The sequence below is a fragment of the Oryctolagus cuniculus genome, chromosome 6 (assembly GCF_964237555.1).
Source record: "Oryctolagus cuniculus chromosome 6, mOryCun1.1, whole genome shotgun sequence".
NCBI classification, from domain to species: Eukaryota; Metazoa; Chordata; class Mammalia; order Lagomorpha; family Leporidae; genus Oryctolagus; species Oryctolagus cuniculus.
Window position 1 is genome coordinate 41,579,551 of NC_091437.1, and position 14,845 is coordinate 41,594,395.

At 49.9% G+C, this 14,845-nt stretch overlaps 1 protein-coding gene across 2 annotated transcripts in view; it reads left to right on the forward strand.

Annotated features, from left to right (window-relative positions):
- The first annotated feature begins 425 nt into the window (after nt 1-425).
- The window catches only part of LARP1 (La ribonucleoprotein 1, translational regulator), a 126,652-nt gene continuing 112,232 nt past the window's right edge, over nt 426-14,845 (forward strand). Inside the window, exon 1 of one of the 2 annotated variants that reach the window (XM_051844403.2) lies at nt 426-543. In XM_051844403.2, coding sequence (XP_051700363.1) covers nt 501-543 — 43 coding nt within the window. In that variant the 5' untranslated portion in view covers nt 426-500. The remainder of the gene's footprint in view (nt 544-14,845) is intronic. The other variant, XM_070076354.1, reaches the window with a different exon arrangement.

Sequence of the window (14,845 nt, forward strand, 5' to 3'; positions counted from 1 at the left end):
AGGGAGGACCCGTGGAGATGCCCTCCAAAGAGCCTTGCACGGCACCAGCTCCACCTGCGCACACACCAAAATGCGCCCAGGAAGCTCCTTTCGCCCTGGCCCTTTCCACGTGCCGACCTACCCCTTACAGCGAACCCTCAGGAAGCCGGCCTCAGCCCGCCCCGTGTCCCCCACCCCGCACCCCCCAACTGCCCAGTGCCCCAGGCCTGCGCACGCCGGTAAGGCGCTTTCCCCAGCGCTGCCCCACCCATACCCGTGGGTGCGGCTGCGAACCACGTGCACGCGGGGTGGGGGAAGGGCAAGCCCACTGGGGCCGGCAAGTCCCCGCCCAGTGCCCTCCCCTACCCGGGCCGCGTCCCCCTCTTCCTCTCTCCTCGTCCCGCTCCCCTCTCCCTTCCTCTCGCTTCTCTCCTCCCCCTCCAGCCCCCGCCCCGGCGCCCCGCCCCGTCCGGCCCCGCCCCGGCCCCGCTGCGCGCGGCTCGGCCGGCGGAGGCTGAGTCATGGCTGCGGCGCTGCGGGCCGTCGCGGAGAGCGGCCGAGCAGGTAGGGAGGGTGTGAAGCCAGCGACGCCGAGCCACCCGGCGGCCCCGTCAGGGCTGAGTCCCCGCGCAGGGCCCGCTCCTGGAGAGGCCTGGGGAGGGGGCCGGGGCCCCGGAAGGCGTGGGCCTCAGCCAGGCCGGGCATGGCGGCCCGCGGGCAGACCCGGCCTGCCCCTCCTCCGTATCGGGCCCCACACGGTGTTGTGTTGTGGAGTTTCACTAGTGGTGCTGCACGTTAAACATCATACACGTCAGAGGGGGACATCAGACCCCCGAGACTTGGCAATGAGAGTCTGACAGGACACGTGTCCCGTGATTACAGCAGCTGCTGCTGACAGGGCGCGGCGCCTTGTGGTTGCCACAGTCGCCACTGCGCCCTAGTGTGCCACCTAAGCCGATGAACTTCCGTCGTGTTACCTGCCAGGCCACCCAGCCATGTTTAAAGGGGTGGGGCAGTGGAGGTGGGACTTTGCCTGCAGTCACACAGCACGTGGCCTCAGAGCTGAAGGGGAACAGGGCTTTTCCTCCCCTGTTGAACGTTCCTAGGAGCCATTCTGCTGCCCACATGCAGGCTGATAGGGAATTATCTTGTGCAAAGTGAGTTCCAGAAAATGACCTGGGGGAGGGGGTCCTCGTGGACCCCAAGTGGGAGAGGATCTGGATTCAGAGTCCACAGTGCTCACCATTACACCCTGAAAGCCAGCGAGGATCTGGATCAGTACCTTAGGAGTAGAATGGCCAGACAGCTTTAGATGGGGTCCTGGATGAGGACCGATCATTCCTGAGGAAGTGAGTAGAAGCTTAGTGTGGAGTGGTTCCTCTTTGGAGTTGACGATGGGGGCTCCCAGCCTCTCGGACTGGAAGTACAGGGCAAGCCGGAGGCCGATGGGCCCGCAGGACAGTTGGTGCTGGCGGCTTCAGGTTGTGGCAGGGCTGCAGAGGCAGCGCGCTGCTCTGCTCTAGGTCTCTGGTCTAGTTCTCAGCTTGTCATGGCGCCCAGGAGTCCAGTGTATGCACTCGGGTTCAGTCAAATGGAGGTGGCACTCGAGATCCTGCATTTCTTTTTTTTGGTATTAGTTTTATTTATTTATTTATTTATTTTAAGATTTACATATTTATTTGAGGGGCAGAGTTACAGAAAGAGGGAGTGACAGAGAGAGAAGTCTTCCACCCACTGATTCACTTCTCAAATAGCTGCGATGGCCAGAACTGGGTTGGGCTGATCTGAAGCCAGGAGCCGGGAGCTTCTTCCGGGTCTCCCACGTGGGTGCAGGGGCCCAAGCACTTGGCCCATCTTTCACTGCTTTCCCAGGCCATAGGCAGAGAGCAGGATCGGAAAAGGAACAGCTGGGATGAACCAGTGTCCATATGGGATGCCAGTGCCATAGACAGAGGCTTATCCTACTATACCACAAAGCCGGCCCCTTTTTCTTTAAGGCTTATTTTTATTTATTGGAAAGGAAGAGTGACAGAAAGTGAGATCTTGCATCTACTAGTTCACTTCCCAAGTGGCCACAATGGTACGGGCTGGGCCCAGCTGAAGCCGGGAGCCTGGAACTTGGTGTGGGACTCCTAGGTGAGTGGCTGGAACTCAAGCATTTGGGGCATCTTCCACTGCTTTCCTGGGCCACATAGGCAGGGAGCTGAGTGGAAAGCTGAGCAGCCAGGACTGGGACAAAAACTGCGGGATGTTGGGATGTTGATGTTGCAGGTGGCAGCTCAACCTGCTGGCCCCAAGAGCCTGCATTTCTGACACAGAGTTGCAGCTGGTGTCAGTGTTGCATCCCCAGGCCCCACTTTGAGCAGCAGGGCTCTAGACTCCTTGGACCTTTTTTTTTTTTTTTTTTTTTTTAGATTGATTTATTTATTTGAAAGTCAGAGTTACACAGAGAGAGGAGAGGCAGAGAGAGAGGTCTTCCATCCGATGGTTCATTCCCAGTTGGCTGCCACGGCTGGAGCTCTGCCAATCTGAAGCCAGGAGCCAGGAGTTTCTTCTGGGTCTCCCACGTGAGTGCAGGGGCCCAAGGACTGGGGTCGTCCTCCACTGCTTTCCCAGGCCACAGCAGAGAGCTGGATAGGAAGTGGAGCAGCCAGGACTTGAACAGGCACCCATATGGGATGTCAGCACTACAGGCGGGGGCTTTAACCCACTGCACCACAGCCCTCCTTGGGCTTCTGTTTATTACTGAGAACCATTGCTAAATGGCAGCCAAGAGAAGGGGTTTGAAATCCGCAGACGTGGGTGTGGGTCCCAGTCGATGTTAACAGCCGGCCGGTGTCAGGCAGACTGCTTCTCATCTCTGCCTCCCTGTTTTCTTCCCTGTTCAACTGGAATCGTAACACTTACTTCCTTAGGCCGGTGGGGATGGAAGAATGCATGTGTGGCCCCTGCATGTGTGGCTCACAGTGGGAGCTGTGGAGAGCTACTTCCTGGAGCTGTGGGAGTGTTTGTGGGCAGTGAAACCCACTCCTGAGGTTTTTGGGAATTAGGGGTGTGTAGATGTCTCGGGATGGGAACTAAAGCCCTAGGCCGCCTTCTGGGCCACGCATCAGTGCCTAGCCCAGCACCGGATTCCTTCCTGTGCACCTCCATCCACACTCGGGCTATACTGGCCCTGAAACTTCTCCCCACAGAGGCCTCCCCTATGCTGCTCCTCCTGCCCCAGCTTGCTTGGCAGCTTCTTCAGTCTTAGCTCCTGTGCTGCTACTCAGGGACCCCCGCAGTCTACAGGAAGGATTTAGTGGGCATGTTCAAGGGCAGCAGGGGATATCTCCTTAGGCTGTGTATACAGAGGGAGGTCACTACTTTACTGAGATTCTGAGTTTATTTAGTTTTGTGGGGAGGGAAGGAGTGGTAGGAACCCTGGTAGTCTATGCAATGCCTTTGGGAAAATTAGAAAAAGGCTCAATTGGGCAAGCAAGTAGGAGCAGGATTTCAGCTCTCTTCTGCCCTCTCAACTGATTACCTTTGTGCAGCATACACACTATACAACCTTACATGGCAGTCCTAGTGCTAATGCTTCCCCAAGCTACCTCGTGACCTGCGTAATCCTCCTGCCTAGATTAAGTCCCTTTTATAAACTTCCTTAACTCCACAGAGCTCATCACAATTGGAACTAGATACCTTGAGGATTATTTATTTTAAATCTGTACCCTGCACTAGACCCTATATTTCATCAGGGCAAAGACTGTTATCTCGTTGTAGGCTGTGTGCCTATCCCTAGTGCCTAGCTTGGTGCCTGCAGTGTAGCAGGTGCTCCATAGGATTTGGTGACTAGTTCAGGAGCTCATTGTCTGCCAGGAGAGTTGGGACTCTTACTGAAACAGCTTTGGCATGAGCTGAACCAGCCCCAGGGAGGGCATGTCACTTCTGGCTGAGGTTATCCAGGAATGCTTGTGGAAGAGGGGGTGTTTTGGCTGGGCCTGACAAGAGTACATGGAGCTCATTAGAGCCACACAGGTGGAAGGGTTCTTGGCAGTGAGAGCAGCAAAAGCAGAGGTGCAGAGGAAGAAAAGGTCAGTGTGTCCTGAAGGCAAGTTACAGACTGTGACCAGCAGACTGAACAAATGTGTTTAGTGAATTGGCTGCCAATCTTTTCTTTTTTCTTTTTTTTTTTAACTTTTATTTAATGAATATGAATTTCCAAAGTACGACTTATGGATTACAATGGCTTCCCCCCCATACCGTCCCTCCCACCCACAACCCTCCCCCCTCCCACTCTCTCTCCCCTTCCATTCACATCAAGATCCATTTTCAGTTATCTTAACATACAGAAGATCAGCCTAGCACACATGCCAATCTTTTCTTAATATTTATTTTATTTATTTGAAAGGCAGAATTGAAAATCTTCCGTCTGCTGGTTCACTCCCCAAATGGCCACAATAGCTGGGGCTGAGCCAGGCTGAAGCCAGGAGCCTGGAACTCCATCTGGGTCTCCCACGTGGGTGGCAGAGGCCTAAGGACTTGGGCCATTTTCTGCTGCTTTCCCAAGTGCATTAGCAGGGAACTGTATAGGAAGTAGAGCAGCAGGGACTTGAAGCAGCATTCATATGGGATGCTGGCATCCCAGGCAGTGGCTTAACCTGCTGTGCGACAACACTGGCCCAAGTGTATGCTTTATTACTGTTATTTTTTAAAAAGATTTATTTATTTGAGGCCGCGGCTCACTAGGCTAATCCTCCGCCTGTGGCGCCGGCACCCCAGGTTCTAGTCCCGGTCGGGGCGCCGGATTCTTTCCCAGTCGCTCCTCTTCCAGTCCAGCTCCCTGCTGTGGCCTGGGAGTGCAGTGGAGGATGGCCCAAGTGCTTGGGCCCTGCACCTGCATGGGAGACCAGGAGAAGCACCTGGCTCCTGGCTTTGGCTCAGTGTGGTACGTCAGCGTTGGTTCACTGGGGGGTGAACCAACAGAAAAAGGAAGACCTTTCTCTCTTTCTCTCTCTCACTGTCCACTCTGCCTGTCAAAACATTAAAAAAAAAAATTATTTATTTGAAAGAGTTACAAAGAGGTAGAGAGAGAGAGTCTTCCATCTACTGTTTCACTCCCCAAATGGCTACAATGGCCAGCTGAAGCTGAACCAATCCGAAGCCAGGAGTCAGGAGCTTCTTCCAGGTCTCTCATGGGTGCAGGGGCCCAAGGACTCAGGCCATCTCCCGCTGCTTTCCCAGGCCACAGCAGAGAGCTGGATCAGAAGTGTAGCAGCTGGGACTAAAACCGGTGCCCAGATGGGATGCTGGCACTGTAGGCGGTGGCTTTACCTGCTCCACCACAGCGCCGTCACTGCCCCCCCAGTGTATATTTTAAAAATGGAGGTTTCACATAAAGATCCAGATTTCTCCATTGTCTTGAAAATTTTTGTAGAGCCCACCGAGCAGCAGTTGATTGGCACAGAGAAGTAGCTATCCCTTTAGAAACTCTGGGTTTGCTCCAGTTTGCCACAGTCCCCACCTTTCCCCATTACCTCACACCCACTGTCTCTTGTCCCTTCCTGACCTGGCTTTTGAGCTGGCAGGCAAACCGCTGGATTGGTACAGGGGAGCTGTAAGGAAGGTTGGGTCAGCTGCTGCAGACCTTTAAATGCCAGACTGAAGAGGTTGGCGCATACTCATTGTGACGGAAATGATCTTCTGTGGGATTTTGAGCTTCTAGGTTCATTAAGGCTGTGAGGCAAGATAACCCAAGAGGGGGGTCATGAAGGTCACCGCTTGGTTTTGAGACCCATGAATAACAGACCTTCCCAGCTGAGTTCGTAACCTGGTCCCTCTGCAGGGATGTCCAGTGTCTTCTCCAGCTCCGTGGAGCATTGCCCACGGTTCCTCTGGCCTGAATTCAGAAAGGGAAAAGTCATGCCAAAGAGGTTGTGAAGTACTGGAAGCCAAGGGTGCAGAGAGCTCTGAACCAGACTTTCAAAGAAATGCAGTGAGGACTGACCCAGGGCTGTGACCCTAGTCTGAGGCAGGCTTGGGGCTGGGAAGGTGGGTGGTGCACAGGCAGAATTTTCATCTTAAAGACTTCTGATTACTGACATGGAGGTATCTAACTTGCTTTTAGATAGCTTTGAATGGTTTCAAATGCATTGTTTTATTTTTCTGTTAGGCACAGTGGTTAAGCCCCTGTATCCTGGGTTCAACCTGACTCCTCTCTCAATTCCAGCTTCCTGCTAATGTGCAACCCAGGAGGCAGCAGTGATGACTGATGTAGTTGGGCTCCTACCACCCGTGTAAGGGGCTGGGATTGAGTTCCCAGCTCCTGACCTTTTGGGCTGGCTCAGCCTCAGCCATTGTGAAATCAGACATGACCCCCTAAAATCTACACTAAAATGTGGCCCCTTAAAGTTCCCTGGAAATGCTATCCAGGGTGCCACATGTGCTACCGGAATTTGGGGTGCCATATGATTTCACCACGGGATTATTACTAAACCCCCAATATTAATAAGCCCAAGAGGGTTCTTGCCTAAGCTTTAGAGAATTCTAAATACCAGCACTGGTAAACAAGGCAGCGTGGTACATTTTAGGCTTTTATTTAGTGAGAAAGATGCATAGGAGAGTGAGAGCTTTATTTAAGAGCGAGAGGTGAATAGGGGTTCATACTGAGCACCAGGAACCAGCCACGTGGAAGAGCACCTAGGCCTGTATCTGGGCCAGGAAGCCTAGAGCACATGGCCCGAAGGCCATGCACCCTGGAGGCACAAGGCTACAGCAAGCCTTCCTCCTGGCAAGAGGCCAGGGAAGAAGAGCAGGGCCGGACCACACCGTGTCCCAGGCTTTTAACCTACTTCCAAAGGGGAGTGGTTAATTAACCTGATTGGCTGGTGGGCACCCAGGTGTGGCCAGGTAGGGGGATGAGGTCATACAGGGGCGTAGTGAAGGCGTGGTCTTTCAGCTCACAAATCTAACCAATTTTAGCCTGTATGCCTGCCTACTTCAATTGCAGGTATCTGGGGAGTGAACCAGTGGGTGGAAGCTTTCTCTGTCTCTTTTTTTTAAACATGTGTTTTATATACTTGAAAGGCAGAGTGACAGAGAGCACAGGAGAGAGAGAGAGAGAAAGGGATCTTCCATCTGCTGGTTCACTTCCTGGATGGTCACAGTGGCCAGGGCTAGGCCAGATGGAAGCCAGGAATCAGCAACTCCATCCTGATCTCCTACATGGGTGGTGGGAGCTCAAGTACCTGTGCCATTTTTCTGCGGTTTCCAGGTGCCTTCACAGGGAGCTAGATTTAAAACAGACTAGGCTGGATTCAAACTGGCACTCTGATATGGGATGTCTGTATCATAGGTGTTGGTTTAACCCAGTGCACCACAACACCAGCTCCCTCTAATAAGATTTTTTTTTTTTTTTTTGACAGGCAGAGTTAGACAGTGAGAGACAGAGAGACAGAGTGAAAGGTCTTTCTTCTGTTGGTTCACCCCCCAAATGGCCACTGCGGCCGGTGTGCTGCAGCCGGGGCGCCGCGCCAATCCAAAGCCAGGAGCCAGGTGCTTCCTCCTGGTCTTCCATGCGGGTGCAGGGACCAAAGCACTTGGGCCATCCTCCACTGCACTCCCAGGCCACAGCAAAGAGCTGGACTGGAAGAGGAGCAACTGGGACAGAACCGGCGCCCTAACCGGGACTAGAACCCGATGTGCCGGCGCCGCAGGTGGAGGATTAGCTTAGTGAGCTGCGGCGCCAGCCAAAAATTTTTTTTTTTTTTAAGTTTTGAAAAGGCTGTAGTTTTCTTCTGTTTATAAAAGTAGTGCATCCTGGGGCTGGTATTGTGTGCACAGCAGGTTGGGCCAGCATCCCATGTTGGTATTGCATTTGAGTCTCAGCTGCTCTGCTTCCTATCCATCTTCCAGCTCACACACCTAGGAAGGCCTCTGCCACATGTGTGGGAAACCAGAATGGAGTTTCAGATTCCTGGCTTTGGCTACTGTGGTGATTTGGGGAGTGACCAGCAGATGAAAGATCTCTCTATGATTCCCTCTCTCTCTGTCACTCTGCTTTCATATAAACAAAGCATAAATAAATAAAACATTCTAATCTGAAATCATGTGGGCAGTATAGAGAAATAAAGATGAAGATAATAATCTGATAATCCCAGCACCAGAGGTAACACTGTTAATCGGTTTGTGGATTTATTTATGTTTATTTTTTCAGTGTACTTACACTTTTTTTAAACAAAGTTGAAGTCAACTTTCATATACAATGGTTGCCTCTTTTCACTTAATATTGTACTGTGAATATTTTACCATGAGAATGTATTAATGTATTCCTTTTGTAAATTTTTACATCAAAAATTAAATTCAGAAAGAAAATATCAACATATTGACGTCAGTTTTTCAGGTTATTAAATATGCTTTGAAGAAACATTTTGCTTGCTTGTTTTCTTCCATTCTCAAAGAATCATCAGAAATCTGCTTTATTTCGTCTTGTCAAAAACTGGGATTTTTACCCTCATTTCATGGAGGAAAGTGAGACACAAAGGTGAAGTGGGTTTACCCAAAAGCAAGCAGGTGGCAGCTCACGGAGGGCTCGGCTCTAAACCCCAGGCCTTCTGAGTCTGAGTTTGTGGTCGGGAAGGGGACATCTAGGCCTGCTTCCCCTCCCTATTACAGCTAGTTTAGATCATTCTAGCTATCCTTTAAATTCTGGGTAAGGCAGCTTTAATCTGAGCGCAGGTCATCTGAGTGGACTTCATAGAACAGGCAGGCTGTGTGCAGTCTAGACAGTTTGTCAAACTCATAGCTTGGAGCAGGCATGCAAGCCTCCCGACTCGCAAACATTGAAGATCCCTGGCCTTTATCTTGGGGCAGGCCCCTAGTGACCCCTTACTCCTTGAGTTAGTTAAACCTCCCATACCCAACTATATGCAGCATTGTTACAGTGCGCCAATTACAGCAGAAGACACTAGCTGGCTTTGAGGCGCAGCAGGTTAAGCTGCTTTCAATTCTGGCATCCCCTTTCAGGGTGCCTGGAATTGAGTCCTGGCTGCTCTACTTCCGATCCAGCTTGCTACTAATGTTCCTAGGACTCAGTGGATGATGGCCTAACTGCTTGGACCCCTGCCACCCACATGCCAGACCTTGATGGAGCTTCTGGTTCCTGGCTTTAGCCTGACCCAGCCCCGGCTGCTGCAAGAATTTGAGGAATGAACTAGCAAGATGAAAGATCTCTCCCTTCCCCTCTTCCCCCCATCTCTCTCCCTGGCACTCAGCCTTTCAAATATATATATTTGACTAAACAGAAGCACAGAGAAGGAAAGTGACCAACTCAGGTTGTACAGCTGGTTAGTACCAGGGCAGAGATGTGTGCTCAGGTAGCCAGGCCCCAGGGTGGAGGCACCACTATCTTCACACACTGAGCAGCGGACCAGGGCTTTATGTTGCAGCTCCTGGAGACCGTAGTGACTCCAGCTTGTGTGTGTGTGTGGAAGAGGGGACTCCAGAAGCCCCCGTTTCCATCCCCACCTCATCCTCAGGAGTCCCAAAGTGGGAAAACAGAAATAAAAAAATAATAGATTCCATGGATTACCTGACATCCAAACAACCAGTCTTCAGCATCTGTTGTCTTTTTAAATGTTTATTTAGTTAACATTTATTTGAAAGGCAAAGTGACAGCATTATCTTACATCTGCTAGTTCATTCAAATGCTAACGCAACTGGGCCAGGTCAAAGCCAGAAGCCTGGAACTCCACCCAAGTTTCCCACATTGGCTGCTTGGGTCAAATACCTGGCTACCTCCCTGAATGCATGTTAGCAGGAAGCTAGATCTGAAGTAGAGTAGCCAGGGCTGGAACCAGCACTCTGTAGCCTAACCCGCTGGGCCACAACACCTACCCCAGCAACTGTGTCTTGATCCCTGTTTGGTTCTAAATTGAAACCATGAAGAAAGTATAACAGACTTGGAATGAAGAGACACAAGCTTGAGTTCTAGTCCTGCCTCTGTCGCCATCCGGCTACGTAACTTAAAGTTACAGGCACTTGCCGTCTTGGAACCTTGGAAGTTGAAGCTGGTCCCTTGACCCAACCTGTGTAGCTCACCATCCCCTCTGATGTGGCCGCCTGGATGCCAGTTGTTGGGTGATGTGGTAGGAAGGAGGGGGGGACCTCTGTGTGATGTGCCCATGACCTGAGTGCCACGCCCTGCCTCAAGTGGGACAAGAGTGACACAAGCCCCACTACCCCTCCCTCCCCTACTGTGAAAGGGAGTGAAGCTGTAGGCGTGGTCAGTGGGCTCTTGAATTCCTCCCTTCCGGTACCCTGGGGCCCGCTCACCTGAATGCTCTTCGTCCAGCCTAATAGATCACCATGCAGTGCTCCTCTCCCCCTTCCCATTCATCCCACTGGGCTGCAAGAGGATTAAATGAATCACTTAGCATAGTTCCTGGAACATAATAAACTCACCCTAAGTGCCTGTTGTTGTGATAATTGTCAGCCCACATTTGGTTACCACCGCCTACTTCCTCAAACCTGTCATTCTCTTTCCATAAACTATGTCTCCATGTGTAGCTGTGGAGCCCTTCTCCTGCCTTCTCCACCCAGTAGATTCACATAAACCCTTTCATGCCTCCTTTCAAATGCCAGGCATTGCCCGTGAAGACTTTCATAATTCCATCCAGCAGAGTAAACAGTTCCTTCCTCCTTGGTCTGCCCATCACCGCTTTAACCCAAGCATCACACTTAACAGCACCAAAGGTGGGACACCAGCATTAAGTGCCTCCTGATGGGGTGCCCTAGGCTATATAGCTCTACCTGTGTTGTCATCTGCCAAAGACCTTGAGCCTGAATCTAATCAGGCCTTTAGAACTAGCTTCAGTTTACAGGAAATGTAGGGGATAGAGGAACATGTTAAGCATGACAGAGAAGCAATCAGACAAATCCAGAATGCAGGACAGTTTATGAGACAACTGCCATGATCTCTTAAAAGTCAGTGTCATCAAAACAAAAACAGTGGGGAGGAAGTTTTAGATTTGAAGAGACCAGTGTGTTTAACAACCAAATGTAAAATATGATTCTTGATTGTGTCTTGGTTCATCAAGATTTTTTTTTAATAAAGGCTATGTTTTTAGCTATTAGACTTTGTATTACATGATGGAAGGAGATCATTGTTAATTTTGTGAGACTTGGTAAATGAATTTTAATTATGGAAGAGAACCTCCTTATTTTTGGGAATGCCTGCTGAAGTGTTCAGTCAGTGTTAGAATACCTGTAATTGCCTTTATAATGGTTAGCCATGCATTTTCTATATAGCCAGATAAAGTACATCTGGTAAACTGTTGACAGTTGTTGGAGCTGTGATAGATGCCTAGGTAGTCAGTTTACCATACATCTACTTTTGTGTTTCCACATTTTTATAATAAAAACTTTATATTTAAAATGTTTTTTTTCCAGGGCTCTTCTACCAGTTTTGGGTGTGGGGGCTTCATTACTATCACAATATATGGGCAATTTGAGGACCTTTATTAATGCCATGATACAGTATCACCATATATGATGTATGCTAGTCCATTTTGCCTTTCACATCATGAATTGTGAGCTCATGGGGGTAGGATTCAGGCCCGGAGCAACTGTATTTCCCTCACAGTGCTGAGTACGTAATATTCAATGAATTCACTTAGGGAATGAATGAAGATGACTCATAAGTAAACCTATTCTGCCGGCACTGCGGCTCACTAGGCTAATCTGCCTGAGGCGCCGGCACACCAGGTTCTAGTCCCGGTTGGGGCACCGGATTCTGTCCTGGTTGCCCCTCTTCCAGGCCAGCTCTCTGCTGTGGCCAGGGAGTGCAGTGGAGGATGGCCCAAGTGCTTGGGCCCTGCACCCCATGGGAGACCAGGAGAAGCACCTGGCTTCTGGCTTCGGATCAGCGCGGTGTGCTGGCCGCAGCGCGCCGGCCGCAGCAACCATTGGAGGGTGAACCAATGGCAAAGGAAGACCTTTCTCTCTGTCTCTCTCACTGTCCACTCTGCCTGTCAAAAAAAAAAAAATAATAATAATAAGTAAACCTATTCTTAGGAATCTCCACATGAAAACTGATAGTGGCCAACTTTATTAAAGCACTTACTGGGGCAAGTCCCTACAATACACTGACTCCTGGTATCCTCACAGCAACCCAAAAGGTAATGAAATAGTGATCCCATTTTATTTATGAGAAAACCAACATGCACAGAGGCTGAGGGAACTTGTCCGAAGTCATTCAGTTAGCACTGGCAGAATGGTTCTGACCATTATCATTGTCTCTCTCTTGTACCATCCTACTGGCATGGGTAACTGTGGGCACCTGCCTTAGCACCTATATCTGTGTGAGAAAAGAAAACATATCCACACACAAACCTGGGCACCAAAGCTTACAGCACTATTACTGGATAATAGCCTGACAACCAAATGTCTATCAACTTCATGTATGACAAAACAAAATGTGGTAGATCCATCCAACGAAATACTATTCAGCCCTAAAAAAGAATGAGGTGGGGGCAGCACTATGGCATGGCCAGTAATGCCACCACCTGCAGTGCCAGCATCCCATATGGGCACTGGTTCAAATCCCGGCTGTTCCTATTCCAATCCAGCTTTTTGCTGTGGCCTGGGAAAGCAGTGCAAGACGGCCCAAGTGCTTGGGCCCCTGCACCCCTGTGTGAGACCCAGAAGAAGCTCCTGGCTCCTGGCTTCAGATTGGCCCAGCTCTAGCTGTTGAGGCCATTGAACCAGCAGATGGAAGACCTCTCTGTCTGCCTCTGCCTCTCTGTAACTCTGCCTTTAAAAATAGAAAAAAGAATGAGGTACTGTAATGTAGGTGAATCTAAAACATTATACTGCATGAAAGAAGTGTGTCATATTGGGGATTCCATTTGTGTGAAAGTCTATAAAAGGTGAATCCACAGAGACCAGAGAGTAGATTGGTGGATATTTAGGGCTAAGAGGATACAAGGACTGAGCTGGTAGGTGCATACCAGCTAAAGGGGACTAATTCTTTAAAGGTGATGAAAATATTCTCAAATTGACCACGATTATGTCTGCACAGCTCTTTTTTTCTGTAAGATCTATTTATTTATTAATTTGAAAGGCAGAGTTATAGAGAGAGAAGAGAGCAATCTTCCATCCGCTGGTTCACTCCCCAAATGGCCACAACGACCAGAGCTGGGCCGATCTGAAGCCAGGAGCCAGGAGCTTCTTCCAGATCTCCCATATGGGTGCAAGGGCCTAAGGACGTGGGTCATCTTCCACTGCTTTCCCAGGCACATTAGCAGGGAGCTGGAATGGAAGTGGAGCAGCTGGGACTTGAACCGATGCCCATGTCGGATGCTAGCGCTGCAGACAAAGGCTTAACCTTTTATGCCACAGTGCTGGCCCTTCAGGTCAGTTAATATGTGAAAAAGCATTGGATTTATACTTCAAATAGATGAATTGTATAGTGTATGTATGGGGGGGGGGGAAGCAGAGGAATTGGTGAATCTGTGAAGCTACTTTAGTGAATAAATTGAAAGTGGATGGCTGTCTTCCTCCCAGTTGACAAAAATCTGCCATCTTCCCAAAGTCTAACATGATTTCTCTTGTTTCACAAACCTGCTCATTTGTAGCTTCCAGGAACCTATTAGAGTACTAATAAGAAACCTGATAATTCAATAAATAATTCCTGAGGTCACCGAGTCACTCCGGAAGAAGAGAGAGATGCTCAAACATTTTTTTTCCGATACAAACTCTGGGATTGCAGAGTAAGGGGCTGCCAGGATGTTCTGTCTGGAAAAGGCCCCTGAAGAGACCACCTCTGGGTGGTCTGTTGGAGTTTAGCTAGCATCGATGTACTTCTGTGGGCTTATCTGACTCTTAACTGGGCTTGTCCCCTCGTCCTGGACACTCAGAAGGACTGTTGGAGTCAGAGCTCCAGAATCAAGTATGTCCTGTATTTCTGTGAAATAACTTCACTGGGGAGGATCCAAACGTGTCAGTGGACATCTGTGACCTGGCTGGGAAGGAGTATTGTTTACAGTGCTGGTTTCTGGGCCCTCCACATGCAGATTCAGATTCTGTAGGACCAGGGTAAGGTCATGGGCTCTATATGTTTATTTAAGAGAGGAGAGAGAGAGAGAGAGACCATTTGCTGGTTAACTCCCCAAGTGCCCACAGAAGCCCCCCAGAGAATGCCCCCAACAGCCATGGGCCAGCTTGGGAACTGAAGCCAGAAGCTGAGAACTCAATCCAAGTCTCTGATGTGGGTGGCAGGGGACCAACTAGTTGAATCATTATCTCTTGCTCCCCAGGATGTACATAAGCAGGAAGCCAGAGTCAGGAGCCGAACCCAGGTATGGAACTAATAAAGGACCTGAGTATTTTGGTGGGATTTGGCCCTGTTAAGCAGTATCCTAACTGCTATGCTAAATGTCTGCCCCAGAATCTGCATTTTAAATAGGCATGTGCGGTGTCCCTGATAGTGGGGACTATTATCCATGTGAGAAACACCTAAATGAAGGCTGTGGACAGGAGGAATTGAAATATGTACATTATCTCAGGTAGAAAAGTGGGCTTGCTTAGAGATCTTAGAGACCATTGCACTTAATGGAATTCATGCATTGCCTCCTGGAACTCCTGAGGGCTTGCTCCATGGAACCCTGGAGAGGGCGTGGAGTTGGTCGAGGAACAGAGGTGCGAATGCTTCATTTTAATCTGTTCATAATTGGGTTATGTCACTTTAAAAAAGCATTACTAACACTCTGTTCCCTATATGCAGGTGGAGAAAGGGAGGCTCAGAGAAGAAACCATTTTCTGAGGGCCTTGGACTAACAGCAGCACATTGACAGCTGGGGACTGACTCCAGCCCTCCCGTCCCCAG